Below are 27,327 nucleotides of genomic sequence, written 5' to 3'. Positions count from 1 at the left end.
GAGTCTGCACCCCAGGAGTGTGCATGAGAGGTAAGAACTAGCATGAGTGTCTGGATGCTGCTCAAACCCAGTGGATATGGAAACATGTGCAATTCAAACATTGGTTCCAATACAGCAGTCTGGTGACCATCCATGGAGGAGGTGAGGAGGACACTCGTCCAGGTGTGTAACAGGGGTCAAAAGACTTGAAGCATGCCTGAGTCAAAAGGATTAAATACAAGGTGAAGCTTGGGGAAGGGCTAGAGGAAGAATACATACATTACTTGGACTGTCTGGTTTGCTGAACCCTGAAAAAGGAAGGAATTTAATAGTTTGGCCAGAGTACTGTGCAGGGGTATAGGCCTAAGTCACCCATCCATCAGAAGGAAATAGCAGACGACCAGCAGAAAGAGGGGAAACTGAAGGAGACGTGACCAGATGCCAGAAAGCGAAACCATTTGTTCACATATTTCAAACTGACATTGCCCCTTTAAGTCAATCATGAGATGCCCATCAAAAACTTTGTCAGCTGATACTTCAGTGCCTTCCCCAGTAACAAATCCTGACAAATAGGGATACTTACGTGGACTGGCATGTTGAAGTAATCAGATTTGAAGTTATCCGCCATCTCTCCAAAGCTCTGGAGGGTGTACTCCCTGACAGCCTGCTCAAATCCAAAGGCCTCACGCGGTTTGTTACATTCCTAGGAGAGGCAATACAAATATTACTCCTACAGCTGATGACGAGCAGCCAGGCTCCTACTGGAGATCAGGGTCTAGGTCAGTATTCTTGGCTAATACAAAAGCAAAATACTGGTTTCAATTGCTTTCTGCATATGGGGCAGCTCCTACCACACAACTAACAGTTGGGCAGCCAAACTAACATGTTCAAGCTGACTGCTTCACCTGCGCTCCAAAAGGCAGAACAACAAGGGACAGCAAAGATACTTAGGCAGTCTTAAGCGAAAAGGGGATTATGTGAGATTCGGGCACGAAGACAAGCAGCTGTAGCAGAACTGCACTAGAGCAAAACTTAAGTCTTAGTAACGCAGTGTAACTGTAGCCACACCAGTCCCAGGATATTAGAGAGACAAGGTGGGTGAGGTAACCAACAGAAGCTGGTCCAATAAAAGATGTTACCTCACCCACCGTGTTTTAGTAAGTCAGTAGCTGGTTTAGCGGTGGAGAAGATAAGCATATGTGGAGGGCGGGAGGAAGGGGTAAGAGGGTTTATTCGGATAACTGCTTTGGTATAATGGTCTTATGCTAATTGGTTAGTAACTTGAGTCATCTGACATGCACAGATTCAGAGGAGTTTCTTTCACTGTCTTATCCACAGAGAGGGGGCAAACAGCAGCCTTGGTCACATCCCAGGCTAGTCCACCTTGCCTATTTCCGCGATGCCCCTTTCAACACCAATAGAGCCCTCTGACAGCATTTATGTACACAGAGGTATATCTGAACATGCAAACATGTCACACAGCTGATGGCTAGTTACTTTTTATTAACACCCTCTGGTAACTCAAATTCAATCCCAGCTCTTACTATGCAGAGTTCAGCTGCCCAGAGAATTTTAAGCTTCCCCGGCAGACGCTCTTCCTTCTTATGCTACCCAGCAGCTGTGTCTGCGGAACAAGGGGCCTCTGGAGACACAGTCACAGGTCACATCCTGACAATATCCCAAACGAAATATAAACCTACACATTCTGCTCCAAGGACAAGAGGAAGAAGACAGCGCCCAAAGGGCTGAGCTACCATTGCAAATGGCTCTTCCTAACAACATGATTAGATGCAGAGAGCTTGAGTAGTTCTTGTACCTCAGCAACGCATTTCGGGCATCTCCAGTCACCCTTGGGCACATCAGGCAAAGGGGGAATCAAGCAAAAAGTGTGGTAGCTATCATCACATCCATCACACAATAGCAGTTTGTCCTCATTGTTTCCGCGGCCACAAAACAAGCAAACATACAGATCAACCTGTGGAGAAAAAAAAGTCAGTGTAATGTTATGATCAGTCTCCATTACCCAGATGCTGCCTTCCATAAGCTGCCTTGCTAGAGAGTCTTACTAGCTATGCAACAGTACACAGTGCTGAAATCTGATACTTCGACATCAGGGAATCCTCTCCCTCCCACCACCTTACCCCACAAGAGAAGCACTGATAAACCTCCACTGAGCTCCTGCCTTCCAAGGCAGCCATACATCTGAGAATCTGAAAAGACACAAGATGGTAGGGAGCTAGGGAATATCCATCTAGCTGAGCTACAGGGGGAGGAAGGGCATTATCAAGTATCTTCCAAATAGATAACTTGAAGAACTCATTTACTTTAACTAGAAGAACTATTTTACATTAATTTTGAGAAGATGAGGATCCATCCTTGCCACATCCTCAGTATGAATGCTTTCCCACTCTCTGAACCCCAATGACGGTTAATTCAAATTAGATCTCTGCACAGTGCACTCTGCAAGAGCCCCTGTGGCTAGATCAAAAATAGGCACCACATCAGTATCCACAATATGAGTGAAATTATATCTGAAGCTGTTCTCAAACGCAGAGACAAAAAATAGACCAGCCCAGGAACAGAGAAACATTGCAAATTACAAGCTGAGAATCCAAAGGCAAAAGCTACATGCACCAGTGCTAACAATCCTTCCCCTTCATCTTTATTCTTCTTTGATTACATGAAGGTAAGGACTCCAAGTAGCAAAGTAAAAGTGTAAGAACTCATGCTCCCGCAAACCACTTCCTCATTTACTGTCTGACCTGAAGAACTGTCTCAAAAACCAAGGAAATTACTGCACAATCAAGGTCACAAAGTCCCTCCTGCTAGAGCTTGTCACAGAAATATAGCTCCAGGATCCGTAAAGATGGGTATATTTTAGGGAGAAAAATAGCTGAAGTCCCTAAAATGTTTGTTTTATAAATCTGAGCTGTGATACAATCGAAATACATTAGTCCATTACTCACCTGCTGTATCTGAAGAATAATTTTACGTTTAATCAGTTACTAGAACACTCAAATGTAATACATTACTTGATCCAAATTCCCCCATTATTCCCAACAGATGAAAGACAACCCAGATTGTATCTTTTTATTATGTAGCCTAAAAAGCAAGACAGGATGACAGTAGTTTTAACTAAGTCAGGCTGTCACTACAACATCAAGTCTTTTAAGTGACTGAAACACAACAGGAATGTATCATGTAAGGCAAAGCCCTACTGATATTCCATCCTGTTTAGGAGAGGATGCACACCCTAGGTGTGCAAGCATGCAATGCTCCTTAAAATCTCATAGTTTTCAATTACATATGCTTGATGGGAAATTTTCAAATGGTCAGAATTCTGCAAAAGTCCACCATTTTCCAGATTTAGTGAAAACACTAGTCTTCATGGAAGATCACATCCAGGCCAAGTTTCAAACTTAAGCTATTTGTGTCCTAACAATGTCTAAAAGTGTGATGGGTTTTTTGTTGTGGTGTTTTATTTATTTTTTAAACACAGAGAAGGAGGGGAGGAAAAATACACCATCTCAAACAAACTCAAGAAAACTGATATGGCAGAGGCTCTTGATGGAAGGCATCAGCCAAACAGGTTACTTTCAGAAACAAAGTGTGTAGAAATAGGGGATTACAATTGAAACTGTTTTGCAACATTTAGTATAGCAACTCCCACCAAGCAATACTATGATCCTACAGCACTGCCCTTTTTCCATCATCTTCAATACACACGTGCAACATTTTGTATTACAGCACAGTTAACGTGTGATTAAATATCAAAGCCATACTGTAAAGCAAACACACAAAAGCATATTTATGGTTGCTGTGGGACTCTCAAATCTTGTGACTTTTGTGCAATTAAATCCTCAATGTTTTTGCATTTATGCATTTTTTGCACAGAATTACCATTTTACACAAAGGTAAAATAATAAATGGGTAGGGAAGGAGGACAACCAAAACTATAGTAGTATATTCTTCAGACGACAACTATAGACTGACGTACAGGACATGTACATTTCAGAGACTTACCTCCTTGAAGGTCTCTCATTCAACTACTATCCATACCCAAACAGCATTCATTTATATTGGTTTTACAAGACCACAGCCAAGGCAATATAGCTGCAAGCTTCTGCTTTTATTGCTACCTTATTTGAACCCCACCCACAAGTGTGAGATAACACAAACAGGAATCAAAAATCAGGTGTCCTTATAAGTGAAAACTGACTAGATAAGATTTTATTGTAAAAATTTTCTTATGTAAAAAATGAAAATCACTAATAGCAGCCATTCCTGTCATGGAGAAACAGCAAGCCTAGAAATATCATGTACTCTCAGCAAGTAACTCATCTAAGTACTAAATGGATCCAGTTCTTTTAGTTTTGAAAGTGAGACAAGCTCAGGCCTATTCACACTGGTAACACCATCTGCTTCCAAGCACCTAGCTGCTGCTGCTTTAAATTGCAATTTATGACCCCCATAAATTAACTCAGAAGCCATTTCTTCATCTAAAAGATTTCATTTGAGTTTTTGTTAAAGGTCCCACAGCCCTTCCTTGAACTGGGAATAACTAATGTTTCAAATAACCACAACAAGCTTTGGGAAGACTTTCTGAAGCTAAGGAAAAATAATGCATTCTGCATGCTCAGTATGCTGTTTTTGAAGTGTGCAGAACTTAATTTAGACATGTTAGAAGTACTAATCCTTATTCAGGATTGTGTACACATACCAAGTATGACAGTTTAAATAACGCCATTTGAGTTATCCAATAAAATAAAAGAAACTATACGCTGTTTTTCCATGCTCAAGTATCAAACAGCTACACAGATTTTATTTCTTCCCTTTATTTTTCTCCCTGTAGACTAACAAAAATGAGACGTTTCATCTCAAAAAAGCAGTTTTCAGTCCTGTTTTCAGTAATTTAAACCAGTGTTTCTCAACGACCAGCCTGTGGACTGGCGCTGGTTCCAGATATTTCCCTGACATAGCTTAGGACAGCAGCAAGCCAGTCCCTTGTATCAAAAAGGTTGAGAAGCACTGGTTTAGACTATCTTAGATACTCATATGGTATCCATTACTGTGGTATATTCACAATCTAATGTATTTTTTCTTATAATATCACTGAGGAAGGAGAGTACGGCTATTTCCATTTTACAGTTGGAGAACTGAAGCACAGAGACACAAACCAATTTGCCCAAGATCATACAGAACATCTGTGGCAGAGGAGAGAATTTAAGTTAGATCTCCTGAGTCTCGGGCCAGCCTCTTCAGGATAGAATACCCTTCTTTTCTGACAAACTAAGGTAGAATCGCAACCTAAAATGGAATGTTTTTCCTGTGATTAATTCAAATTCTCACCATACAGCAGATAATCTAATATCTGTTACAGTGCCCTATTTTCCCAACGGCACAAATAAATCAGAAAGTAACCCAAGCTTCATTTCCTCATGTGCTCCAGAGCAAAGAAATCACACTTACGAAGTTGACAGAAATTGTCCCTTTGCGCTGCCTCATCTGCATGCCAAACGCTTCTGACTTGGTACCTTTGCGTCTTCGAGAGACCTCGTCTTGAAGTAAAATAAAGTCACATACATTTCATTAATACAGCGTAAAGAAAGAGCCAACATACAAGGATCATGTCAAGTCCAGCCTGGTACCCTGCCTTTGGCAGCAATACTACTTAGTGCTGTAGAGAAAGCCAGAACTCTTTGGTGTACCTGACCAGTGTACTCCTGGGAGAATTCTGCACCCCTGCAAACTGCAGAATTTCACAGAATTGTTTCCCAAACAGAACTTCTGGCCGCCACTAGGGGTCGTTGGATCCTGCAGAGCCCAACTCGCAGTGAGCGGAGTGCCCAGCCTGGCAGGGCTTGAGGCTACACGCTCTTGGATCCTGGGACAGGAGAGGACCTGAGAGACTCAGCCAACTCTGGCAAAGGGCAAGGAAGGGCAGGGCTGCACCACACCATGTCCCCCGGCAGGACAGTAAAGAAGTTGGGAGGAGTAAAGAGGGTGCTGGTGTGTGAGCTGGGGGCTGCCCCACAGCTGAGCTCTGTGGGGTGTGGGGGGAAGAGGAGGAGAGGGGACCTGGTGTCCAGAGGCTGCCCCATGGCTGAGATCTGTGGGGAATGGCGGACTGGTGTCTGGGCCAGGGGCTGCCCCAGGGGGAGGGGTGTATGGGTGTCTGAGCCAGAGGGTGCCCTGTGGCTGGGCTCTGAGGGGGAGTGAGATGCCCTGTGACTCAGCTCTGGGTAGAAGAGGGTGTGGGTGTCTGGGCCAGAGGGTGCCCCGCAGCTGGGCTCTGGGACTCCAGGTGTCTGGGCTCTGGAGGCCCCAAACAGCCCGTCTCCAGCACCTACCAACTGGAACTGGGTTGTTGTAGGGGTTTTTTTAACTCTCTACTCCTGGGAGAGTCTTTTTTGCTGTTGTCTGTATTGACGACATACTTGTTGACAGGTATTTTGAAACAAGTTACCAAAATAATTGAAACTGGAGTGATTATATTGTGTTATTTTGACAAATAAAATATGCAGAATTTTAAAATGTTGTGTGCACAATTTTTAGGCACAGAATTCCCCCAGAAGTAAACTGCCAGTTGTATCAAGCTGTATATGACTGGGGAAGGGCAAACCCTCCCTTGCTGATCTTTACAGGAGATCCAGGTACATCATGAAACAAAGTGGATTACCCTTATAATTTGCAAAAAGAAAAGGAGTACTTGTGGCACCTTAGAGACTAACAAAATTATCTGAGCATAAGCTTTCGTGAGTTACAGCTCACTTCATCGGATGCAGCTCACGAAAGCTTATGCTCAAATAAATTGGTTAGTCTCTAAGGTGCCACAAGTACTCCTTTTCTTTTTGCGAATATGGACTAACACGACTGCTACTTTGAAACCTTACAATTTGTGCGCTTATCTAGCGTGACTGGTGTTTTTTCAAGTCCAGTAATTCTCAACTGGTACAGTATGGTTCCTAAATAAAGAAATATGACGATCAAATTAAGAGTCCAGCCAATGTGGTTAGCCACCATGAGTTCTGTCAACCTCCCCATGAATTAAATCCCAAAATGTTTAACTTTTTCCCGTCATAGTGGCTCATTTTGACCTCTTCCCACTTGTCTCCAGAGAGAGCAGCAAGGTTTGGTTCAAAAGACTGTTTCAGAGTCCTTCCCACAGGATAAACCAGAGGCTTATTTACCTTCTTTATCCTTTGCTCCCAATGCCAGTCCCACCATCTTGGGTCCAGCTCCAAAGATCTGCAGCTTCTTCAGCTCGGTATTTCTACTCATCTCTCCTGCCTCTGCCTGAAAACAAGACCAGATCAGCACAACACCATCAGCATTTACCTTCCAGGTCTCCACTACTCACTGTACACTTGTATCTCTACTCTCTTCCTCTCATTGCCCCATTCACGCTCACAATATCTGCTTTACCCATAGAAGATGGAAGGCCTGACTTTTCATCCCCAAACCCAGTATCCAAACGCAAGAATGGGAATGCAATGAAACACAGACTGGAACTTCCCTTCCAATTCTCCAAACAGATGTCTCCACGTTTAGCATTAAAAAGTTTTGTTACAAAGGTCAATCTATACAACAAGTTATCACGGAGGACTAGGTTTGACTTCTGGCAAAAACAATCAAACATCAATGCAACACTTTCCAAGTTACTATGGAACAGGAAAAGTTTGATATTAATAAATACATTATTTATGTGGCACCTTTCATCTGCTCCCTAGAGTGAGTGGATATATCCACAAACTATTGATGATGTTCACACTTCATAGGTCTTCTTGAATCCTTGTCTGGGCTTGGATTTTCAGATGCAGTGGCAGATTTACTGTTCCCCACAGCCCCTACCTACACATGGTGCGCTTCAAATCATATGAATTAAGCAATGGAAAATACTTATTAGGTCATCCAGGCCATCCCCCTGACAATGCAGGGATGTTCTCTTCTAATGTTTTGTCCCTTCCTGTCCATTCATTCACAGTCCTCCATAACTAACGGAGCCTCATTATTTTTGTATTACCATAGTCCCTAGGAGTCCAAGTCATGAGCCCAGATTCCATTGTAATAGGTAATATAGGTTTATCCAACCTTGTTTTATTCCATCATTACCTCCACTCCACCAGAGATGAGAACCTCAATACATCTTCTGTCCACTTACTTCTCAAAAACTCTCTCACTTTATCCACAAACTTTCTTTTATACTACTGCCTACCCTTGGAATGTCCTTCCTGAGCTGGTACACCAGGCAACTACCTTTTCTTCATTCAAGTCCTTCCTAAAGACCTGCTGCTCCTACAAAGCCTTCAAGCCAGTCAACTAAAACATTTTTAAACCATCATGCTGCCCACTAATGCTCACTGAGAAACTGCACCAACTGATGTTAGCCTGCCCTTCCTTCTCCTGCTCCCCTTTACAAACTTTTTACTCTTCTTGTATTACGTCTGAGATAAGTTTGTTAGCTCCTTGGGGGCATGAATCAGGTCTCTGCTGGTACTGCAAGGCACCTATCACAATCCTTGGTGACGTCAAAAAAAAAAAAAAAGCTTTCTGGTGAGCTGTGCTCAAAACTGAACGAGAAACCCCATGTGCAATGACAATAATGCTATAAACAGAGAATATAATTTCCAAGTATTCATGTCAAATTTTCATGTTTGTTCTTTTAGTTGGCTGCCAAAATGGACTGAAACACAAGTCTCATTTGCTAGTCACCATAGGGGTTTTTTTTTGGTTTTTGTTTAGCACTAGTGCTGTCCAGATTTTCCCTCCAACTGGATTCTGTGTTTGGTCTCGTTTTGTCAGCCAGTATATTAACTTGCAACTTTCCATTCTGAATATCAGTTATTTTCTATTCATGTTCAAATATCCGGTAGATCATCTGTGTTATGCCTCTGTTCCCACTGGTAATGGTAATGTTCCCACTCATAATTTAAAGGGACACTATCAACCTGTATTTTTAAAAACTGACTTTAAAATACAGTTTGATACAGCAGTCCAATATGTCCTGATTTTTTTAATTACTTACATTTTAAAGGGTATTTCTGTTCACCTCTTTATGTTCATAGAAATCTTTCTAGCAAGTGAAAAACTGACTGACATTGGACAATGGTGTAACTGATCTTGATGTCCATGAGAATGTACAAAGCATATAAACCAAAACATAGCAATAAAATATTTTAGTATATAGGTACACCATTCAGACAAATGTGATTTTTCAAGTCAGCGTCCCTTTAATTTTATGGGAACACTTTTTTCCCACTACTCCATATGATTAATGAAAACAGATAAAATGCGATTTATGAGAGATCCCAGTGGTATCAGATTACCTCCTTCCCCCAAACACAATGTTCTCATTAAATCTTCACTATTTACAGATTTTCACGCAATTTTTAGTCCATTTGCCTGTCGTAATCCCAATCCTTACTTTCCTTTGAAAAAGTAACTTGACTATCATTCTTTACTAAAATCCAGACATTACATCTATCAAGTTCTCTTCTCACATTGCTTTTTGATAGAATTATAAAAATTAAATCAAGCTTTCCTGCCTTTTTTTTTTTTAAATATAAAAACCATGTTTCTCAATTCTTAGTCCTTCTAATTCCATTATACTTCTAAGTAAACATATTTTAAAAGGTAATGATTGGTAATGATTTAAAAGGTAATGATTGCGTCACAATCTATAACCACTAATTCCTCTCATCAGGTAAATGGAACACCACATGTATCAAAAGCACAAGTTATGTAACCAGAAGGGAACCAACCAAAAAAATTCTATCTAATAAATGCCTATAAAACAAATAGCACTTGTTCACAAACAGACTAACCTATGAATATCAAAAACATTCAAGATTATTAAAACCCACACTTCATTTAGTGACACTTAAGGTTGCATCAAGACACCTCCCAACTCAAAATTGTGAAAGCATGGAATTAAAGGGATAGGATGGGAAAAGTCTCATGCCACTTTTACAGTGCAACGCGCTCCAACTTTCCATGAGGCTTTCACTTCCATCTCCAACAGATACCAAAAAGCCATATATATTGCAACTTCAAACTTGCACTCTAGCAAAAAAAAAAAAAAAAAATTAACAACCTCAGACACACTTGTATCAGTCACACAGTATACGTGCTTTTGAAGTTATTCTGCCTTAACAATGTGGTTTAATAAGCACACAATGTTATTATTCCTAACTAGGGTTTGTGACTGAGCATGCAACGAAGTAGACTTGTCATCACCATATTTTTCTCTAATATTTTAACAGATTTCTTTATTTACTCCATCGTCCCACAACTGCTAAACTGAAAAATCAAGAACACACTGTAACAGGATCCAATTATGGGTTTAAGTACCTCATCCTTTCAAGGGACACCATCAACTTGAAAAGTCACTTCTATGAGATATTTTTAACCTTCTATTATTATTATAACAAGTAGCACCTAAGATTATTATAACTGAGAACAAAACTTATTTTATTGCTTTGTGCATTCCCAACACTTTTTATATAGCAAGTTAAATTGTTTCTTTGAACAGTTTCCACCACAATTATCTCCCACACTAACACAAAAATGTTTTCAAAATAGTGAAGTGTGATTGTCAAACCACAAAAATTGGTAAGGGAACTCAGGGCAGATGTGTTGCCAGGAACTTTTAACTCTTCTAAAAACTTCTCTAGATTTGAAGTTGTTGGTATCACTTTAATATAACATCTTTTAAAAGATTAGAGCAACATTGGCTTCTCTTTCCTTCCAGTACAATGATTTTTTTAGAAATAAATTATCAGCAGTTCAGTAAGCTCATTAGTCTAATCCCTTAACAGCCAAGGATGCATCCTTATGTCTTATTTGTCTTTACTCCATATTTTCCAGTATTCCTAATCTGCTCTTTATTTTTAAACAATATTTCCCTTAAAATTATTAAATTAAGTAGTAAAAGAAAAATGTATCTAAGCCATTTTTCAGTTATTAATATCACTCCTGTTCTAAAAGAAAAGGAGTACTTGGGGCACCTTAGAGACTAACCAATTTATTTGAGCATAAGCTTTCGTGAGCTACAGCTCACTTCATCGGATGCATGTAGCTCACGAAAGCTTATGCTCAAATAAATTGGTTAGTCTCTAAGGTGCCACAAGTACTCCTTTTCTTTTTGCGAATACAGACTAACACGGTTACTACTCTGAAACTCATTTAATAAGTGACCTGCTGTCCAACATTTGTAAAGTCATCCTTATTTTCTAGTGTTCATCTTTTTTTTTTTTTTTTTTTTTTACTTTTCTTCCTTTCCTGGCAACCCTTTACTAAGTTATTGCTTGCCTTCCCCACCATTCCCATTTACAAGAGTTTTATTTTGCGGTAATGGGAAAAAGAATAGGACTGGTTAAAACAGATCTTTGGTTTTGGAAAGACTTCTCAATATTCCTCTTCTTGTTCTTTCAGTTATTTTTCAGAGGGTTTGTAGCCAGTTGTGGTTTAATTATAGAATCTAAAGATTCCCGACCTTCTTTTACAATGGAGAATTTTAATATATCCTTCTCTCGCATCTCTATTACATTTCTTAAAATCTGGCTTTCCTGAAATCTAGTACCTTTGTTTCACAAATGCAGCAGTACCATACTTAATTCAAGTAACTTGCAGTCACTAGTTCCAAACTGTTGCTATTCTCATTCTTAGCTAATTGATCTGTAAGTAATAGGTCCACAGTACTTTCTCTGCTTTTTAAAATGTAATATTGCCTCCCACTTAGAAACTCTTCTCAGATACAGAGATCACCACAGTTAGCCATAACTGTTACCTTCAGTTGGATTACTGGCAACATACTCTACATAGGTAATCTTCATCTGATGCAGAATACAGGAGCATGTTTATCTGATGGATATTCACATCTGAGGCATATTAAACATGTGGGTTCTAGGGGCTCCACAGCTGGTTTAGATACAAATCAAGGTGTTCACTTTAATCTAAAAAGGGCTAGGTGGTTTGGATTCCTGTCTCCATAAGCACCTGCCCTGCAACTGAACCTGGAACATTTTGCAAACCGTCCCTAGATTTGCAGTCATGCTATTTGCGGGTAGCAGCAGGGCATTCTCAACAGGAGAATAAGGGACACGTCTCTGCTTTGAATTCAGTTCCCCAGTAAGTCCAACAAGTTTATTAGACCTTCTGAATGTATCAAAAATATTTAGGCTTTTCCTGATTAAGTGAAGTGAGTGAGCTGAGTTTCTCAGGGGTTGGAGAATTCATTTCTTTTGTTAAGTGCTAAAATAATTGAAAGCATGCTTAGATTTTATAAGACATTTTTGTATATGTCAACAATAATGAGCTTTGCAGACTACATGTGTGAAGATAACTCACCCACCAATGAAATGCAGCAGCTGTTCTGTACCAGGAACACTATGAACAGTTTTTAGAAGGGAGAGTGAGGAATACCATTGTTTTACTGAAACTACTGAAAGCAGTCTTGTAAAAAGAACGATGAGATCTTAATGATGTAGGGTCTCCTATATCTCATCTGAAAAAGACACAATAGCACAGTGCCCCCTAGACAATGGCTCAATACCAGCTCAGAAGAGTTCCACACACATAGTGAGGAGCAGCAGTTTCTGTAGCATGCTGGATTTTTCTTGGGTGGGTATCTCCCATCCATGTACTGACCATACCCAAGACAACACAGTTTGAGAGATCTCACATGATCACAGCCTAGTACTACTGATATGATGTTTTTGTATATGGTTACATTATACAAATAAATGTAGTAAGTCTGCCAAAAAGTGATATCAGATAAAAGACAACCCTGTCTAAATGAACCATAATCTAAGAGAAACAAAACATACTATTTACTAAAGCTGAGGGATACTCAGCAAAAGTGAAGGGAAGCCCGAGTGGCATGAGATGTGCACTTTGGAAAAAGACACGTTTTTGATAGCATTAGATATGGAAAAGAAATTTCAGTGTGCTTAAAATACGTCCAGAATGGCATGGTGCAAATAGTAAAAAAAGATTAAATTAAAACCCAGCTTTCAGCCACGTCCCACTGACTGGCCAGCAAGAAGCCACTAGTTCGTGCCACATGGACCCAGTCCAAAAACTTTCAGAGATTCTCTTTTTATAATGAGCATGTTATTTTATCAGAAACAGAGATGGCCTGCTTAAACAAGACTGCAGGGAAAGAAACAAAGAGAGGGAAAATCAGGCCAAGACTTCAAGGTCTTTTTTGATGTACCGACATGTAAAATGATGCTGTTTCAGTTTGAAGGGAAAGTTACTGGTGGTCCTTGTGGAATTTCAATATTGCCTAGTAAAATATCAGATGTTGCTGTAGCAATAATAGCCTTAACCCACACAAAAGAGACTGCTTATTTTCAGGAGAAAAAGCTGTGGAACTGGAACAGATTTCCCAGGCATCACTCTGCATTTTCCCTCCCCACTGCAAGCTCTTCACAAAAAACTGTCAGTCAATCTTGTGATAATTGGTCCCATTTCCACAGTTTTCCACTGCCTGTAATGCCTTGTCTGCACACAAGCTTACATCTGCTTAAATAAAGGTGAATCTAAAAACAAAGTTTAGTTAAATGGATGCAAGCTCCACTTCGACACACTTTTACATCAGTTTACAACTAGCTTATATCCATTTAGTTTGCATTGGTGCATTCACTGATGCAAACAAACACAATATAAGCCAGTTGAAAATATGAAAATAGTTTAACTATATCTGTTTACAAAACCAAACTTTAGTTAAGTTGATATGATTTCTGCGAATAGACCAGGCCTAAGAGATACATATCTCTGGAGTTTAAAAAAAGGACTGCTTCCTTGTGGCACATTTGCGTGGGCTCCCACGGCCAGACAAAGGCTATTGCACTGGTGCAAAGAATAAATGCACTCTGTCTGTAGTGGCCAAGTAATGTGGGTACCTGGGATTTGATGCGTCTGGTTCTCTTCAGCACAACGTTCATTCTTGTGCCCTGCTTTGGGGAAGCCTGGGCATCAGAGCCGAGGTCCTCTGCCTCCACTTTTTCCTTAAGGTCCAAGTTTGGCTTTTGGATGCCCTAAAGGATCAGAGCACAGAAGGACACTGGGTTGATTGATCAGGGGATCAGACTCTCTACGGTCTGTGAATCATCCTGTTTGTTGAGGAATAGGGCTACTGGTGAAGTCATACTGCAGTGGACATGCCATTTGGACAAGAGATAAATCACTGCATGCACCCTGAAATAAGAAGATTGAATCTTGACAGCTTCCTAACAAAGAGTAATAAAGACACCTTCCCAAACAGGTACATCACTCTTTGCCCTGTATCCCATTCCTGACAAAACTGATCTCTCACCTATCGAAGAAACCTAAAAGTATAATCACTACTCCAGATCACAATGCAACTTTTCATTCTATTTTTCCAAATGTGAACAGGTGCTGGTTTGATGAAAGTACTTTCTGCTTTCAGGAGCACAGAGCCACATGTGACAGTTTAGTATACAGCAATAAACTGACGCAGTTTGGGTCCCATCTTTCTGCCATGGAAGGGAACAAGTCTCTCACCATAAGGGTAACCCCAGACTGGAAGAGTTCATAGGGGTACAGTATCCGTTCATAGTGAGACTTCAGCAGTGATCCAGTGCCTTTTCCTGGCAGGTAGCCTAGTCGACTAGCCACTTTGGACCATTTCTTCTCTTTAGTGACCACCTCAAAGCCTCCTTTGCTGGCAACAATCTGAAACAAAACATTTTTTTTTAGAAACTTTAAGGAACTTTGAGTTTTTCCAACCATTCTGTATGAATCATACATGACTATACAAACCAAACCTTCAAAGGTTCCGTGAAACTCAGAGATCCATAGTTATGATATGGAGATTTTTCCTGCAGGGGCAGTACTTTAACAAACACATATGTGTCTCAGTCACCTGATGCTTTTATTACAGCCCCATTGCTCAGAAATAAATAAAAAGTGTATACGAAAGAGACGAACAAGCAGTGCTTCTCCGACGTGTTGGAAAGAATACAAACCCACTGTCAAAACAAAATAAAAAAAAGTCAGCTCTCATCAGATGTGCAGTCTGATGAAAAACACAAGAGTCTGGCCAGAAGCGGAGTCAATTCTAACAGACCCAATATAGAAGGAAGCACTGAAGCTCAGGACTCCAGAATTACAAAATTCTCAAGAGAGAACCCTGGATGAAACAGAAACTACTGTCAGAAGTGGAGACACTGACTTCTCCTTCCAACTAGATCAGTACTGCTGCACCCATACTATTTCAATAGCCATTGAGTCTATCAGTTCACATACAAAGTCCTCTTTGGCTATATAGGACTAATTTATTTAACCTAAAAAACAGTCCATTTGTCTCCAAATGAAGGTCACAGGAGCTGCTTCCTCTGAACACTGACCACATTTCTATTCTCTCCCCACCCTTTTAAGGATCACTGAGAAACAGTTTAAAACCAAAATAGACATATCCTGGTTTCATTTACATTTTGTAAAGATGCTTAACATTTCTACACCTCTTCAGTTTGGTGGTAAACTTCTTTCCTCCTCAAAGAGCCCAAGTTATATGCCTAACTCTGCAGGGACTGATGGAAAGGCAAACACCAAAGCATAATTACTGCAGTGGAACTAAAAAGTGAAAACATTATCAATTTAGCTTCTAAACTGAGTGAAGTGCAAAAGCCTAAGTGAAAAGTCATTTAGATTTTAAGTTGTCAGTTTTTATAATCGTTAACACAAGTAACAATTAAAATCACACTTTCCTCTATTTCCTTTGTTTTTTCACATTACTTTTAAAACTGAACTGGAGAATACCTTGTAATTAGAGAATCCATTAGGTAAAGCTATGATTACACCTTAGCTTAGAATGACCAAGCTTTATGGAGTGCCCATAATGAGTGAATGAAGCTGTGACTCACTCTATAAGATGAGCAACATAGTGAAAGCAACCAAAGTTTATACCCACCCATTCTGAACAATGATGGCCAATTACCTAGATACTAACAAAATAAAAACAATCTTTGCAGTGAGTTTCCACTAAACAAAGCAAGTAATTTGTGCTATCAACTAGTTAGACAACTAAAGTATTAACTCATACAGAACTGAGGTCCCTGCTCTAATTCATGCCAGTATCCCAAATATCATTCCCATTGGCATTATGCAAAGACTATTGTATCATTTCCTAACAAACCACGGCAGACATGGAAATAAACCTTCAATGCTTTCCAAAGACAGTTAAGCAAAGTTAACATACACATTGCCCATAAGGCTGTCTATGAAAAACAAATTCTTCTAAAGCATAATCTTTTAAAGCAATGTACCCTACTCAAGGGTGCCAGAACTAGGAATGCAGCAGCACCCCCAGCTTTAAGTAGTTTTGTTTACAAGTATACAGGGTTTACAAGTTTTGTTCAATGGCTTTCAGCACCCTCACTCTACAAATTGTTCCAACACCACTTACTCTACTGCACACTCTACACATTTCCACTCACCTGAGACAAGTACATTTTGATGAGTAAGTGGAAACTGGCTTTGATCTAGTAGTGCCAGTACCACCACGCATTCGTAGGCCTAATCTACACTCAAAAAGGTTTGCTGCTACAGCTATGTAGGCAAAACCCTTCTTGTATAGATGCAGTTTATATCAGCAAAATACTACTTTTAGCAGCTAAACTGGAAAAAGGCACTCTTACTCCAAAGTATCTCACATGGGGGCTTATACCAACATAGCTGTTCTAGGCTCTCCTTCCCACACAGGGCTGGCACCTGATGTGCTGTCACACACTGCCCCCTACGAAATAATTATTCCAGAGTAGCTATTTTGGTGAATTTCCAAGTGTAGACATGCCCTTAGTCTTGCAAAGAGCTCTACACTCCTACAGTTCTGCCCTAAAATGTGTAGAGAACAGCAAAGAGAAGAACTGGCCAGTAAAGTTACTGGTTAATTTTCCAGGGCTTTCATATTGCATACTGAGCCACAAACACAAATGTAATTGCTATCTGTACTTGTAATTGTCTGCCATTTCCTTGTAATCATTCCGATTACAAATATTTTAAGTATCTCCTTGTTTTCATGGTATATCCAGTGGAAAATCTGCACAAAACCGCTACCATCACCCCAGGTAGTCCCTGCTTCCCCGAAGAAACTTACTCACCTTGCTCAGAGAATACAGATCCAAGATTTTTCTCTCCACCACAGGAATTTTTAAAGTGGAACCTTGAAGTTCCCAAAATTTTGCTAACTGATCCAAGAAGTCCAGTTTCACTCTGGTCATTGCCTATAATCACAACAAGAATACAGATGGGTCTGAACCTAGTCAGACATGAAAGAAATGCCTAGAATCAAGACAGAAATGAATCAAAGGAAACACTATTTACATGTTTATAATGTAACTACGAATGTGACAATTTACTATTCATTTTCCCTGTAAAACAACGGGAGGCAGAAATGTCAATAATGAAGAAAACCTTCATAAACTTTTGTTTTAAACTATGCACTCTTGTGGATAACTTATGAGCCAATTTCCTATCCAGAACAATTTTCTCTTTTTAAAGCCAAGATGTAAGCTCATGGAAAAAACCAAACATACATACATTCTAGGCAGGAATGTAAGATCATCTATTATTTGTTAATATTACAAAAATTTTAGGAACAGCAAAGCTACTACATGCCTTGGACTATGCAAGGTCTCCTGGAGCATTTTTGGAGCGCTCAGTGGTTCTTGTTCCACAAGGAGACGCACTCACAAACCGAGAGACAAATAATGCTAGATTCACAAAAGAATCTGAGCATGGTGATGCTCAGCATCACCTCGCCTAACTTTCAGGTGTCTAGAAAATCACTGGGATTCACAAAGCCTGGGTTAGATACTCAGACTTCCCATACAACAAGTATGTACATAAGAACGCCATTCTGGGTCAGTGGTCCACTTACCCCAGTACCATCTTCCAATAATGGGCAGTGCCAGATGCTTCAAAGGGAATGAACAGAACAGGGCAATTATCAAGTGATCCATCCCCTGTCAAGCAGTCCCAGCATCTGGCAGTGAGAGGCTTAAATATGGAGGAATATAGGCACTTCAGAACAGTATTCACAAAAGTGAACACTGAGTGGCTCCTTGCCCAAGCTAGCCAATGGTAGATGCCCAGATGAGGGGTGTGTCCTCAGCCCTGCCACTCTCCAGGAGTTCAACACCTAATTCCAGCTACAGAGAGGCACCTCAATTTGTTTGGGATTCTCAGCTGCAAACACTCTTTTGGCATTAGGCACCTACATTGTTTTTTGGTTGGTATTTTTTTGCAAGCAGCTTGGGGGGGGGAATATCCTATAGGCCAGTGGTTAGGGCACATAGCTGAGAGGTGGCCAATCCCTGTTCAAATCCCTTCTCCCACTCACATGGTGGGAGGACTTGAACTGGGGGTATCCCACATCCCTGGTGAGTACTCTAACCATCTGGATAGACCAATAAAATGAACTGTTAGTGGTGGGGTTTTTGCTGGTTTTTTGTTTTAAAGATTTAAGAGATATTATCAAAGTGGTTAAAAATTAGGCAATTTGGGGATTAAGAACAGCAACAAACACCTTATGAAAAAAACAGCGGGGAGTTCTGAGGGCTAAACACTAGCTACTCTTACTACACAAGATGGTCCTTGGCATTCATTTTAAATGTTTTCAGCCTAGTATAAAAAACTTCTTGTGATTATTTTGAATAATAAAATAAAAACCAGATCTCAAAGTCTGAGAGTTACTTTATCCAAACTCTGCTAGTGCCAATTGTAAGCACTCATGTGGTCTGTGGGATATTAAAGTCTACCAATCCAGAAACCAGTCAAGATGCAAAACTCAAGCAAGGAGACCTATATTGCTTTGTGTGTGAATACAAAATTATGTCAATGGTGCAAAAGCTCACCTCCAGTTCATTCAAGCGCTGGACTCGTGGGGTAAAACGAAAACTTTGTACTTCACATGCAAATGGAGGCTGCCAGTCCTAAACAGAGAGAGAGAGAGAGAGATTTTACTGTGTCTGATATAAGGATTGTATCATAACTTCTCCCACAAATGCAAAAAAATGTCTCCTGAGAATTTCAAAACTGTGCAAATCATCAGCTGATCACAGAAAGAGCAAATCAAGGATTTTTTAGTATTCTAATCTGTCTGAGAACTTTCCATTTTAGAAAAGCACAACAACTTCATAATTAATGAGCTTCTCCCAATATTTGAGTTAGGAGTAAGGAAAAGCTATTAAGTTGCCTCAATACAGAGCCCATGAAAGTAGAAATATAAACTATATCATAGCTTAAAATATTTAGATTGATATTACCTTAGACTGAGTTAGAACATAGTGGAGGCTTTCAAGGACAGAACCATATGGTAGGGCTACCACTTTGCAGGACTTTTTAAAAAAAGGTCTGTAAACCCTGGCTATTTCAAAGTCTAACTAATAAAAGCAACTAACTTCAAATAAACTACAGCGCTTGAGGCAGGGATGTTGGCACATATGGACATGAAGGGAGCTAGACATGTAATAAAGATGAGAATATGACAGTCAGAAATTTAACCCTCATAAATGGGATCTTAGAGCATCTCAGGCCAAAAAAGTCTAACGGGCAGAAAAAAAAAACATAGTGCAACCCAACTTTGTTTCTCAAATTTGGTGTTAACTCCAAGGAAGCACAATACATTTTCTAGTACTTTAAGAAACATTTAATAAATTATACAGCATATCTACAATAAAATGAGAAGATATTCACAATTTAAAATATGCACAACATAAAATAACACAGAGAAGTAATGAATACGTAAGCTGAACGTAAAGTGTTCCATCTAATCATTACTGCAGATTTTAAACTGAACCTGACTGTTCAATTTGAAGATCACTGCAATGCAACCTGCTAATCAACCATACAAGGCCAAAACCAAGAGTTCAACTGCAAAGAAATCACAAGCTGTTTTACTGGACAGAATCTTGACCGGTTTCTTCAGATCTCCTGGATTCCACAATCAAGCCAAAGGACTCTGCTTAGTTTAGAAAGGGTAACTCCCTGGAAGTCAAGCTTTCACCATGTCACAAAGCAAACTAAGCAGATTCCAGCAAATCACAGAGAACAGAAGGAAAAAGCCTGAGGAACACAAAATGTAAGCAATAGCTTCTGCCACTATTAAGTTCACTGCTACACCAGCTCTGTGGGTTCTCCTCTCCTTCCTCCCTCAACCATTTTAATCTTTTTATTTTTGCTACTCTATTTTAAAGTTGATTTATTCTTGTCTGCACTTAAGAATTGTGTTGTAATGTGAAATTGTTCCAAGTAAATTCTACTGAGAAGCTGCTGCTGCAGCTGCATTTACCAGAAGCCTCTGCAGGGCAAACTGTCATAAAATAATGCTGCAAGCATAATCTGGCCACTCTGACCTAGATTTTAGGCTTTAATTTTTTAAACTACAATACACAAATACCAAATTTCCTGTTTGCAAACAGATCACTGATAGTTCTAATGATAATTACAGAAATATGTTTATACACAGTAGTATCTTAGAATGGAAAATCCTTCTTCCCCCTAAAGAATAAACTACAGTTTTCACCTGAGCCACCTTTGCAAGTTTAAGATCCAAACAAATGATGTTTTGAAGAGTAACAGAGCTCAGTGAAGTTTCTGACATCAGCAATGAAAACAAGTATTCACCAGTATTAATGCATCCATGGACTTATCACAACTCTGTTTCTGAGGCTCAAAAAAAATACATAGAAACTGCGTGTCCCTGACACAGACACGATAGTTTACTGATCTGCTACCCGAAAGGCGACACAGGCGGAAGGGCTTTAAACCCCAGCCATGTTTTTTTTTCCGGGGGGAGGGGAGAACGTTACTTCATCTGCTTTTCACATCGCACACAGCGGCGAAAGTAGCTCCCAAGTATCATCTGTGGGGTGGTCAGGCACCCACAGGCCAGCTTCGCCCAGGCGGCAGTGCAAATGCCGGAGTGTCCGTGGCTGCTCCCGCCCTCAGGAAGCCGGAGAACCGGGAGCCGCCTCCGGAGGCTGAGCAAAGCCCCGGGGCTGCGGGGAGGTGCCCTCGGGGCCTGTCACACCCACTAGGGAGAGATCCTAGGAAACGGGACCCCTGAGGGCCCGTCTCCCCCCCCCCCAGGGTCACCTCAAGCCCCTTCTGCTCGTGGGCGTGACCAGTCCCCCCTCCGCCCGGTACCTTGGGGGGCCGGATCTTGCAGATGCCGGTTTTCTCAGCCAGGCCGCGGATCCGGCCGATGAAGCCGAGCGGGTCGCTGAACTCCTCCCAGCTGGGCTCGAATACTGGGCACTCGGGCGGGGGCACGAACTCCGCCGCGTAGCGCGACCCGCCGCCGCCGCCCCCCGACATGGCGGCCCTGGGGAGGGGGAGGGGGGGCGGTGGGCACCGGCTCCGCAGGAACAGGCGGGGGCTACGGGCTCCTTCTCCTCCGCTACCGAGGACGGGTCACAGCCGGGGCCAGCCGGGCCGGGGGCTGAGCCGCATCCTACGGGCCCCAGCTGCAGCCGGGCAGGAAGCTGGAGGAGGGGCCCAGTCTCGCTAGCCAGGCCGGGGTCTCAGGTACCCGCCGCGGCGGCGCCTCCCGTTTGTTTTTGTTTCCCCTTCGGGGGGGGGGGGATTTTTTCCCCCTCCTCCTCTGACTCTGGCTCAGCCGGAAGTTACGTGTACTGAGAAAATCCCTCCGCCGGAAGTGAAGGACACGGTATCCCTCCGCCTACAACCCGGTAAAAAGTCCCTGACCGCCGCAGGACGCTCGGAACCTGCCGCCTCGCACCCTTGCCCGGGCGTAGCGATCCGAACACACCCCCGCTCTAGAGTCCGCTCTCTGCCCTTGAGACCGGCCACGGCGGCAGCCGCATCCACTTCCGGCGCGGAGGAATGTGTGAAGAGACGGCAGGATTCCCTTCCGGTGGCGACATTCCATTTCCCCCATTGTCTGGGCGAATGCAAGGGAGCGACTTGACCCGTCCCCATCACCCCCACAGAGCCCCTCCTTTCTAGTACCGCCCAGAGCCCCGCCCCGAACTCGACTCCTACCGGCCCCCCCGCCCCCGCTCCCTCACCTCAGTCCCAGGGCCCCTTCTCCTCCAGCCAGAGTGTGGCCGGTCGGGCTGAGAGGGGGCCCGCGCCCCCCCGGCTGGTTGAAAACAGTTGCTTCCGTGGTTGCCAACCCTCCAGGATTGTCCTGGAGTCTGCAGGTATAAAAGACTATCGCATGTGATGGAACCTCCAGGGATACGTCCAACCAAAACGGGCAACTGTAGTTGCCTCCTGCCCCCAATAGTAATTTCTCTGCTCAGATTTTTACCTTCTCTTGCTCCTTGGGATTATCCCATGATGATTGTACTGATCCAAAATGGGGCCTGAAGTCTCAGTGGTGTTCTAGGCACCTTTCGGTTTTGCAAGGTGGGGGGTGAGGTCCACTTGGTGCTGCTTGACTCTTGACTGGCTTATACTGTGCCTCTTACCAAAGGTATCAAAGTAGTTCCCGCTCATACGTCATTCTTAGCTATAAGCTAAAGAGTATTGGCTAGAGGGAGAAGAGTCAAGACTGTGGATTCAAGTTCCAGCTTTGCCCAGGGTGACAGGGAGCTAGCAGCAGATTGCCCTCCCTGTGGCTCAGTTTACCCATCTATAAAATGGGTATAAACAAATGCAACTGCGGAAATGTTGGAAGAAGGAGACATGCATCAGGGCCCTAATTGTGCCCTGGGTGGTTGCTGCTTCCCACCACCCAACACAGATGTAATGAGGTTGAGTAGTGTCCATATAAGAGAAATTAAAACTAATACTTATTCCTTAAACATTATTCTTTAATGATTTTCAGCTATAAAGACAGCACAGACAAAATAAAGAAAGAGTAAAGACCAGCACTGAATAAGGATTAATATAAATTGCAAGTATGTGCTGAAGACAAGCACAAGCACATGTAAAGTTGTTATTCATCAAGTAGCTAATGAACAACTTCACATGCACTCGCTGAAGACAAGCATAAGTATGTGTAAAATTATTATTCACCAGTCACTTACCACTATTTTTAACACTACAGTATCGATACAACTAAGATTAATTTAGCTTGAGCAACCAGACTTCTTTACTCCATAATCTTACCCTACATTCGTCCAAAAATACGTTACCCTTCAGTCAGCCGTTTTTTGCATTGGCCAGGTACAGACAGTCGAGAAGTGCACGTCCCTTCGGTTCAGGGGGTATGGGTCAGATTTAAACACACACACTTAGTCCTGTGCCTTTGTACTTTTTATCTTATCTGGTGGCCATGTTTTTAAAACAGACCAACCAATCAGGGTGGGCCAAATTGTCAGTGTGGTTAGCATAGTCGCTTTAATTGTAGAAGTTATGCTTACTTATTTTCTTGTAGCCAATTGTCTTAAATGTGGTTAACGCGGGTTTGATAAGTTATGTCATGGGGGCATACCTTATCTTTACTACATAGGAGTCCGCACAACGTGTTATCTGGTTGCAGCGCATCCTGACCACACGTTTTAGTTTAATTTTGCAAGGCTTGCTTTTTGAAGCATCTGGAAGTTTGAGGCCTAACATTGGTAATACTTTCGTTCATTGCAAGCTTGACAATACTTTTGTTCAAATTAATCACACACCCCCGAGGCCTAAACTTCCAGTTTAGCAAAAACAACATTTATCTGAGTATATTCCTTTATAACGGGGCAAATAGCGAATGCAGGCAAACATTAAAGCCCCAGAAATAACTATGGTAAAACACACTAAGAATCCCAGAAGAATGTGTGGACCCCACTGCTCCACAATATGTAACAATTTTTTAGGGATTCCAATTACCTGGTGGGCCGTTGTTTTTTTTTTTAACATCTTGCTGGATTATGCAGACAAATCTTTCTATTTTTTTTAACCATGGGATTATTATCATATCCTTAGATTGAGTAGAGGGAGGAATTACCAGGGTAAGCTTCTGGTAACGTTTCTGTGAGACATTGAGAATTGCGGACATAACATTGCCTAGCCGAATTATTGCTAAGTCAATTTTAGAGAATTTTTGGACAATTTCCTCTGATTTGGACACCCGCAGGGGAGTAGGCAGGTGCACCTGGAGCTTAACAGAATTAAGTGTACTATATACCGAATCCATGTAGAATTGATGACAGTGCCCAATTGGAAATGATAACAGTAAGACCGAATGACGCAAGCTATACTTTCGGTTGGCCAAAATACGACCGACTGACTGCGCATTGAGCATGTGACTGATCATAAGAATGATGTTTTAGTGAATTTTTGAGGAATACCTACACAGCTATTTGCTATTATTGCTTCCTTAGAATATGTGTTATTGATTAAGGATTTTTTAAGGTAGAGCCATTCCTTACACATCAGACACTTTACCTGAGCATTACAATGTTTTTTAACACGCACGGGGCCACAAATGGCCCCAAATAAAGGCCCTTTCCTATAATCTTTTTCCCAAGCAGAAGCATTTTTACAAGGGTTTGACTTACTAACAGCACTTGACAAAACAAGATTAATACTTTGAAAAAGAAGAGTCTGTACATGAAGGCTATCCTGGAGTGCCTGGTTCTGAAGAGAATCTTTCTCCTTTTGCTGGTGATTTATTTTGTTTTGCTGCTGGACTACTGCTTGGACTACTGACTGACATTTACACTGATGTCCTTTCAAAGACAGGAGCTTGAGCTTCTGATGTCAGTTCTACTAATGGAAGAACCAGATTGTTAAATTTCCTATGAAGATATTTTCGGTTCCGGGAACAGAAATAGTGTTTAAGAAGACAACAGACTACTCCAACAAAAAACAAAGGCCAGAAAAAATCCAGGCAACAATGACTCCTGGATTGGACCCTAAACTTATTTAGCTAATCATCAAATACCACAGGGGGAAATAAAACCTTACAATTGTGGACCAGCCATGGAATTTTACAATTTTAAAACTTACTAATAGTGCAAGACAGAATTTATAACACTTGGGGAGAAAGTAAATTCACAGTGACAAGATTAACCCCAGCACAAGACAATTTCTGTAACTTGTGCTGACAGTGACGCTATCACTGTAGATCAAAGGGACGGCACAATGGCCTATGACACTGAGGGAATGGGATCCTTCTTAAGGGAATAGCAGCAAGAAGGTAAGATTATGGCAGCAAAAAGTTGCCATTAGGTAGAAATTGGAAGGTAGGAACACAAAAGGTTCACTAACTGTGACCTGAGAGTCTAAAACCAGTAATTCGACAACGAAAAGGGACACTGGCAGGTATAACCATACGTCTGGGAACATTGACTCCTGGGTTTTGCGTTCCTTTAATATATTATGCCATGATGTCTTTTGGGATCAAGTCCCAAGGCCAAATTTTAAAATCCAAACCGCGTCCCTTTATTAGCTAGTGTGTGTCACCCGAGTCTTTGACTGCTTTTACCACAGTTCGGCAGGCAATTGTCTGAAAGGCACCCGCATAGAAACTATACCGCAGGGTCTTTAGAGGCTTATGGGTCTCAGGGCAGACAGGTTACAGTGTCTGACCGTGTCCCCTTATCCCAGATTTTACAATCCCACTTCTGACACCGTACAGAGATGTTGGAAGAAGGAGACACGCATCAGGGCCCTAATTGTGCCCTGGGTGGTTGCTACTTCCCACCACCCAACAGAGATGTAATGAGGTTGAGTAGTGCCCATATAAGAGAAATTAAAACTACTAATTATTCCTCAAAAAAGGTTTTAAGAAAGAGTAAAGACCAGCACTGAATAAGGATTAATAAAAATGGCAAGTTATACTGAAGACAAGCACAAGTACATGTAAAGTTATTATTCGTCAAGTAACAACGCCACATGCACTCACTGAAGACAAGCACAAGTACGTGTAAAGTTATTATTCACCAGTCACTTACCACTATTTTTAACACTACAGTATTGATACAACTAAGATCAATTCAGCTCGAGCAACCAGACTTCTTTACTCCATAATCTTACCCTGCATTCGTCTGAAAATACGTTACCCTTCAGTCGGCCATTTTTTGCATTGGCCAGATACAGACAGTTGAGAAGTGCACGTCCCTTCGGTTCAGGGGGCGTGGGTCAGATTTAAACACACACACGTAGTCCTGTCCCTTTGTCCTTTTTATCTTATTGGTTGGCCGTGTTTTTAAAATAGACCAACCAATCAGGGTGGGCCAAATTGTCAGTGTGGTTAGTATAGTCGCTTTAATTGTAGAAGTTATGCTTACTTATTTTCTTGTAGCCAATTGTCTTAAATGTGGTTAATGCGGGTTTGATAAATTATGCCCGGGGGCATAATTTATCTTTACTACATAGGAGTGAGCACAACGTGTTATCTGGTTGCAGCGCATCCTGACCACAAGTTTTAGTTTAATTTTGCAAGGCTTGCTTTTTGAAGCATCTAGAAGTTTGAGGCCGAACATTGCTAATATCTCTGTTCATTGCAAGCTTGACAACACTTTTGTTCAAATTCATTACAGCATCAAAAAAAGTAAAGTTGCAAAGGTAGCTCGTAGTCAAAGAAAAACAAAAGTTAGGAACCTTTATAAACAGAAAGGGGTGATTAACAGACTTACTGGAAACAATCAACTGACCATTCAGCACCACCATCAGCAGCTGCATCTCCCACTGAAGACAACAGGAGCTACATTTGGCTGCACCAAACCTATCGCTGCAATTTGGCCCTATAGGTGTAATCTGAACAATCTTAAATTCCTAGAACTTTTTCATTTCATGATCTTTTAGTGACTTTAGTTATCTTATTTTGTAGATACTTAAGAAAAACAAAAGGCAACAATTACTCCTCTCTCTCTACTGATTACTCATACGCTTTCAAAAAGTGCATTAAGCACATACAGCTATTAAATTATGCAGTAAAACCTCAAAAAGTACATCTATGTCATTATCCAACAATCCTGTTGTACTGATTGTATATATAAATGGGTGTCACTCCCGGGTGCCCCTTCGTGGCCTGGGGTGGCACTGCAGAGGTGCTGCCTCAGTTTCCCTCTGTGGTCCTGTGGAAGGGTAGGGGTAAAACCCCTTGAATGCCCTGCCAAAATGCTGGCTAAGCCCTGCTTTCTGGTAGGGAAGCCAGGTGCAGGGGCCCAGGCAGCCAGCAGAAAGCCCAGCTGCAGGCCCTAATGAGGGCCAGCTCACAGCTAAGTAGCGGCAGCTGGGCTGAAGAAGGGAAGGGCTATAAAAGCCCTGGAGAAATGCTAAGTTAGGAGGCTAGCCTGGGAGGGGACAGGAGGTTTACAGCTCTGTCTCCTCAGCAAAGGCAAGGCGCTTCACGGGCCAGGAGACCCTGGGAAGGGTCTGAATTGGGATAGTTGTTGGGGGAATAAAAGGGACTACATG

At 41.6% G+C, this 27,327-nt stretch overlaps 1 protein-coding gene across 8 annotated transcripts in view; it reads right to left on the bottom strand.

Annotated features, from left to right (window-relative positions):
* KDM5A (lysine demethylase 5A) overlaps positions 1 to 21,928 on the bottom strand; it is a 95,288-nt gene extending 73,360 nt beyond the window's left edge. For 3 of the 8 annotated variants that reach the window (XR_012155918.2, XM_073320852.2, XM_073320910.2), the window contains exons 1-9: positions 21,154 to 21,928; positions 18,861 to 18,938; positions 17,106 to 17,228; positions 14,509 to 14,679; positions 13,887 to 14,021; positions 7,170 to 7,275; positions 5,449 to 5,537; positions 1,796 to 1,954; positions 563 to 682 (exon numbers count right to left, since the gene is read on the bottom strand). Coding sequence is in view for 7 of the 8 variants with exons in the window: in XM_073320852.2 (XP_073176953.1) it covers positions 563 to 682; positions 1,796 to 1,954; positions 5,449 to 5,537; positions 7,170 to 7,275; positions 13,887 to 14,021; positions 14,509 to 14,679; positions 17,106 to 17,228; positions 18,861 to 18,938; positions 21,154 to 21,324 (1,152 nt within the window). In the remaining variant the exon portion in view is untranslated. Of the gene's footprint in view, positions 1 to 562; positions 683 to 1,795; positions 1,955 to 5,448; positions 5,538 to 7,169; positions 7,276 to 13,886; positions 14,022 to 14,508; positions 14,680 to 17,105; positions 17,229 to 18,860; positions 18,939 to 20,530; positions 20,786 to 21,153 lie in introns of those variants that run through there. The other 5 variants (XM_073320861.2, XM_073320889.2, XM_073320879.2 and 2 more) reach the window with 5 other exon arrangements.
* Between the last annotated feature and the right edge of the window lie 5,399 nt (positions 21,929 to 27,327).

This window comes from Lepidochelys kempii, chromosome 1, assembly GCF_965140285.1.
Source record: "Lepidochelys kempii isolate rLepKem1 chromosome 1, rLepKem1.hap1, whole genome shotgun sequence".
NCBI classification, from domain to species: Eukaryota; Metazoa; Chordata; order Testudines; family Cheloniidae; genus Lepidochelys; species Lepidochelys kempii.
The sequence above is the reverse complement of the archived record's forward strand: the minus strand, read 5'-3'. Positions and strand labels throughout refer to the sequence as shown.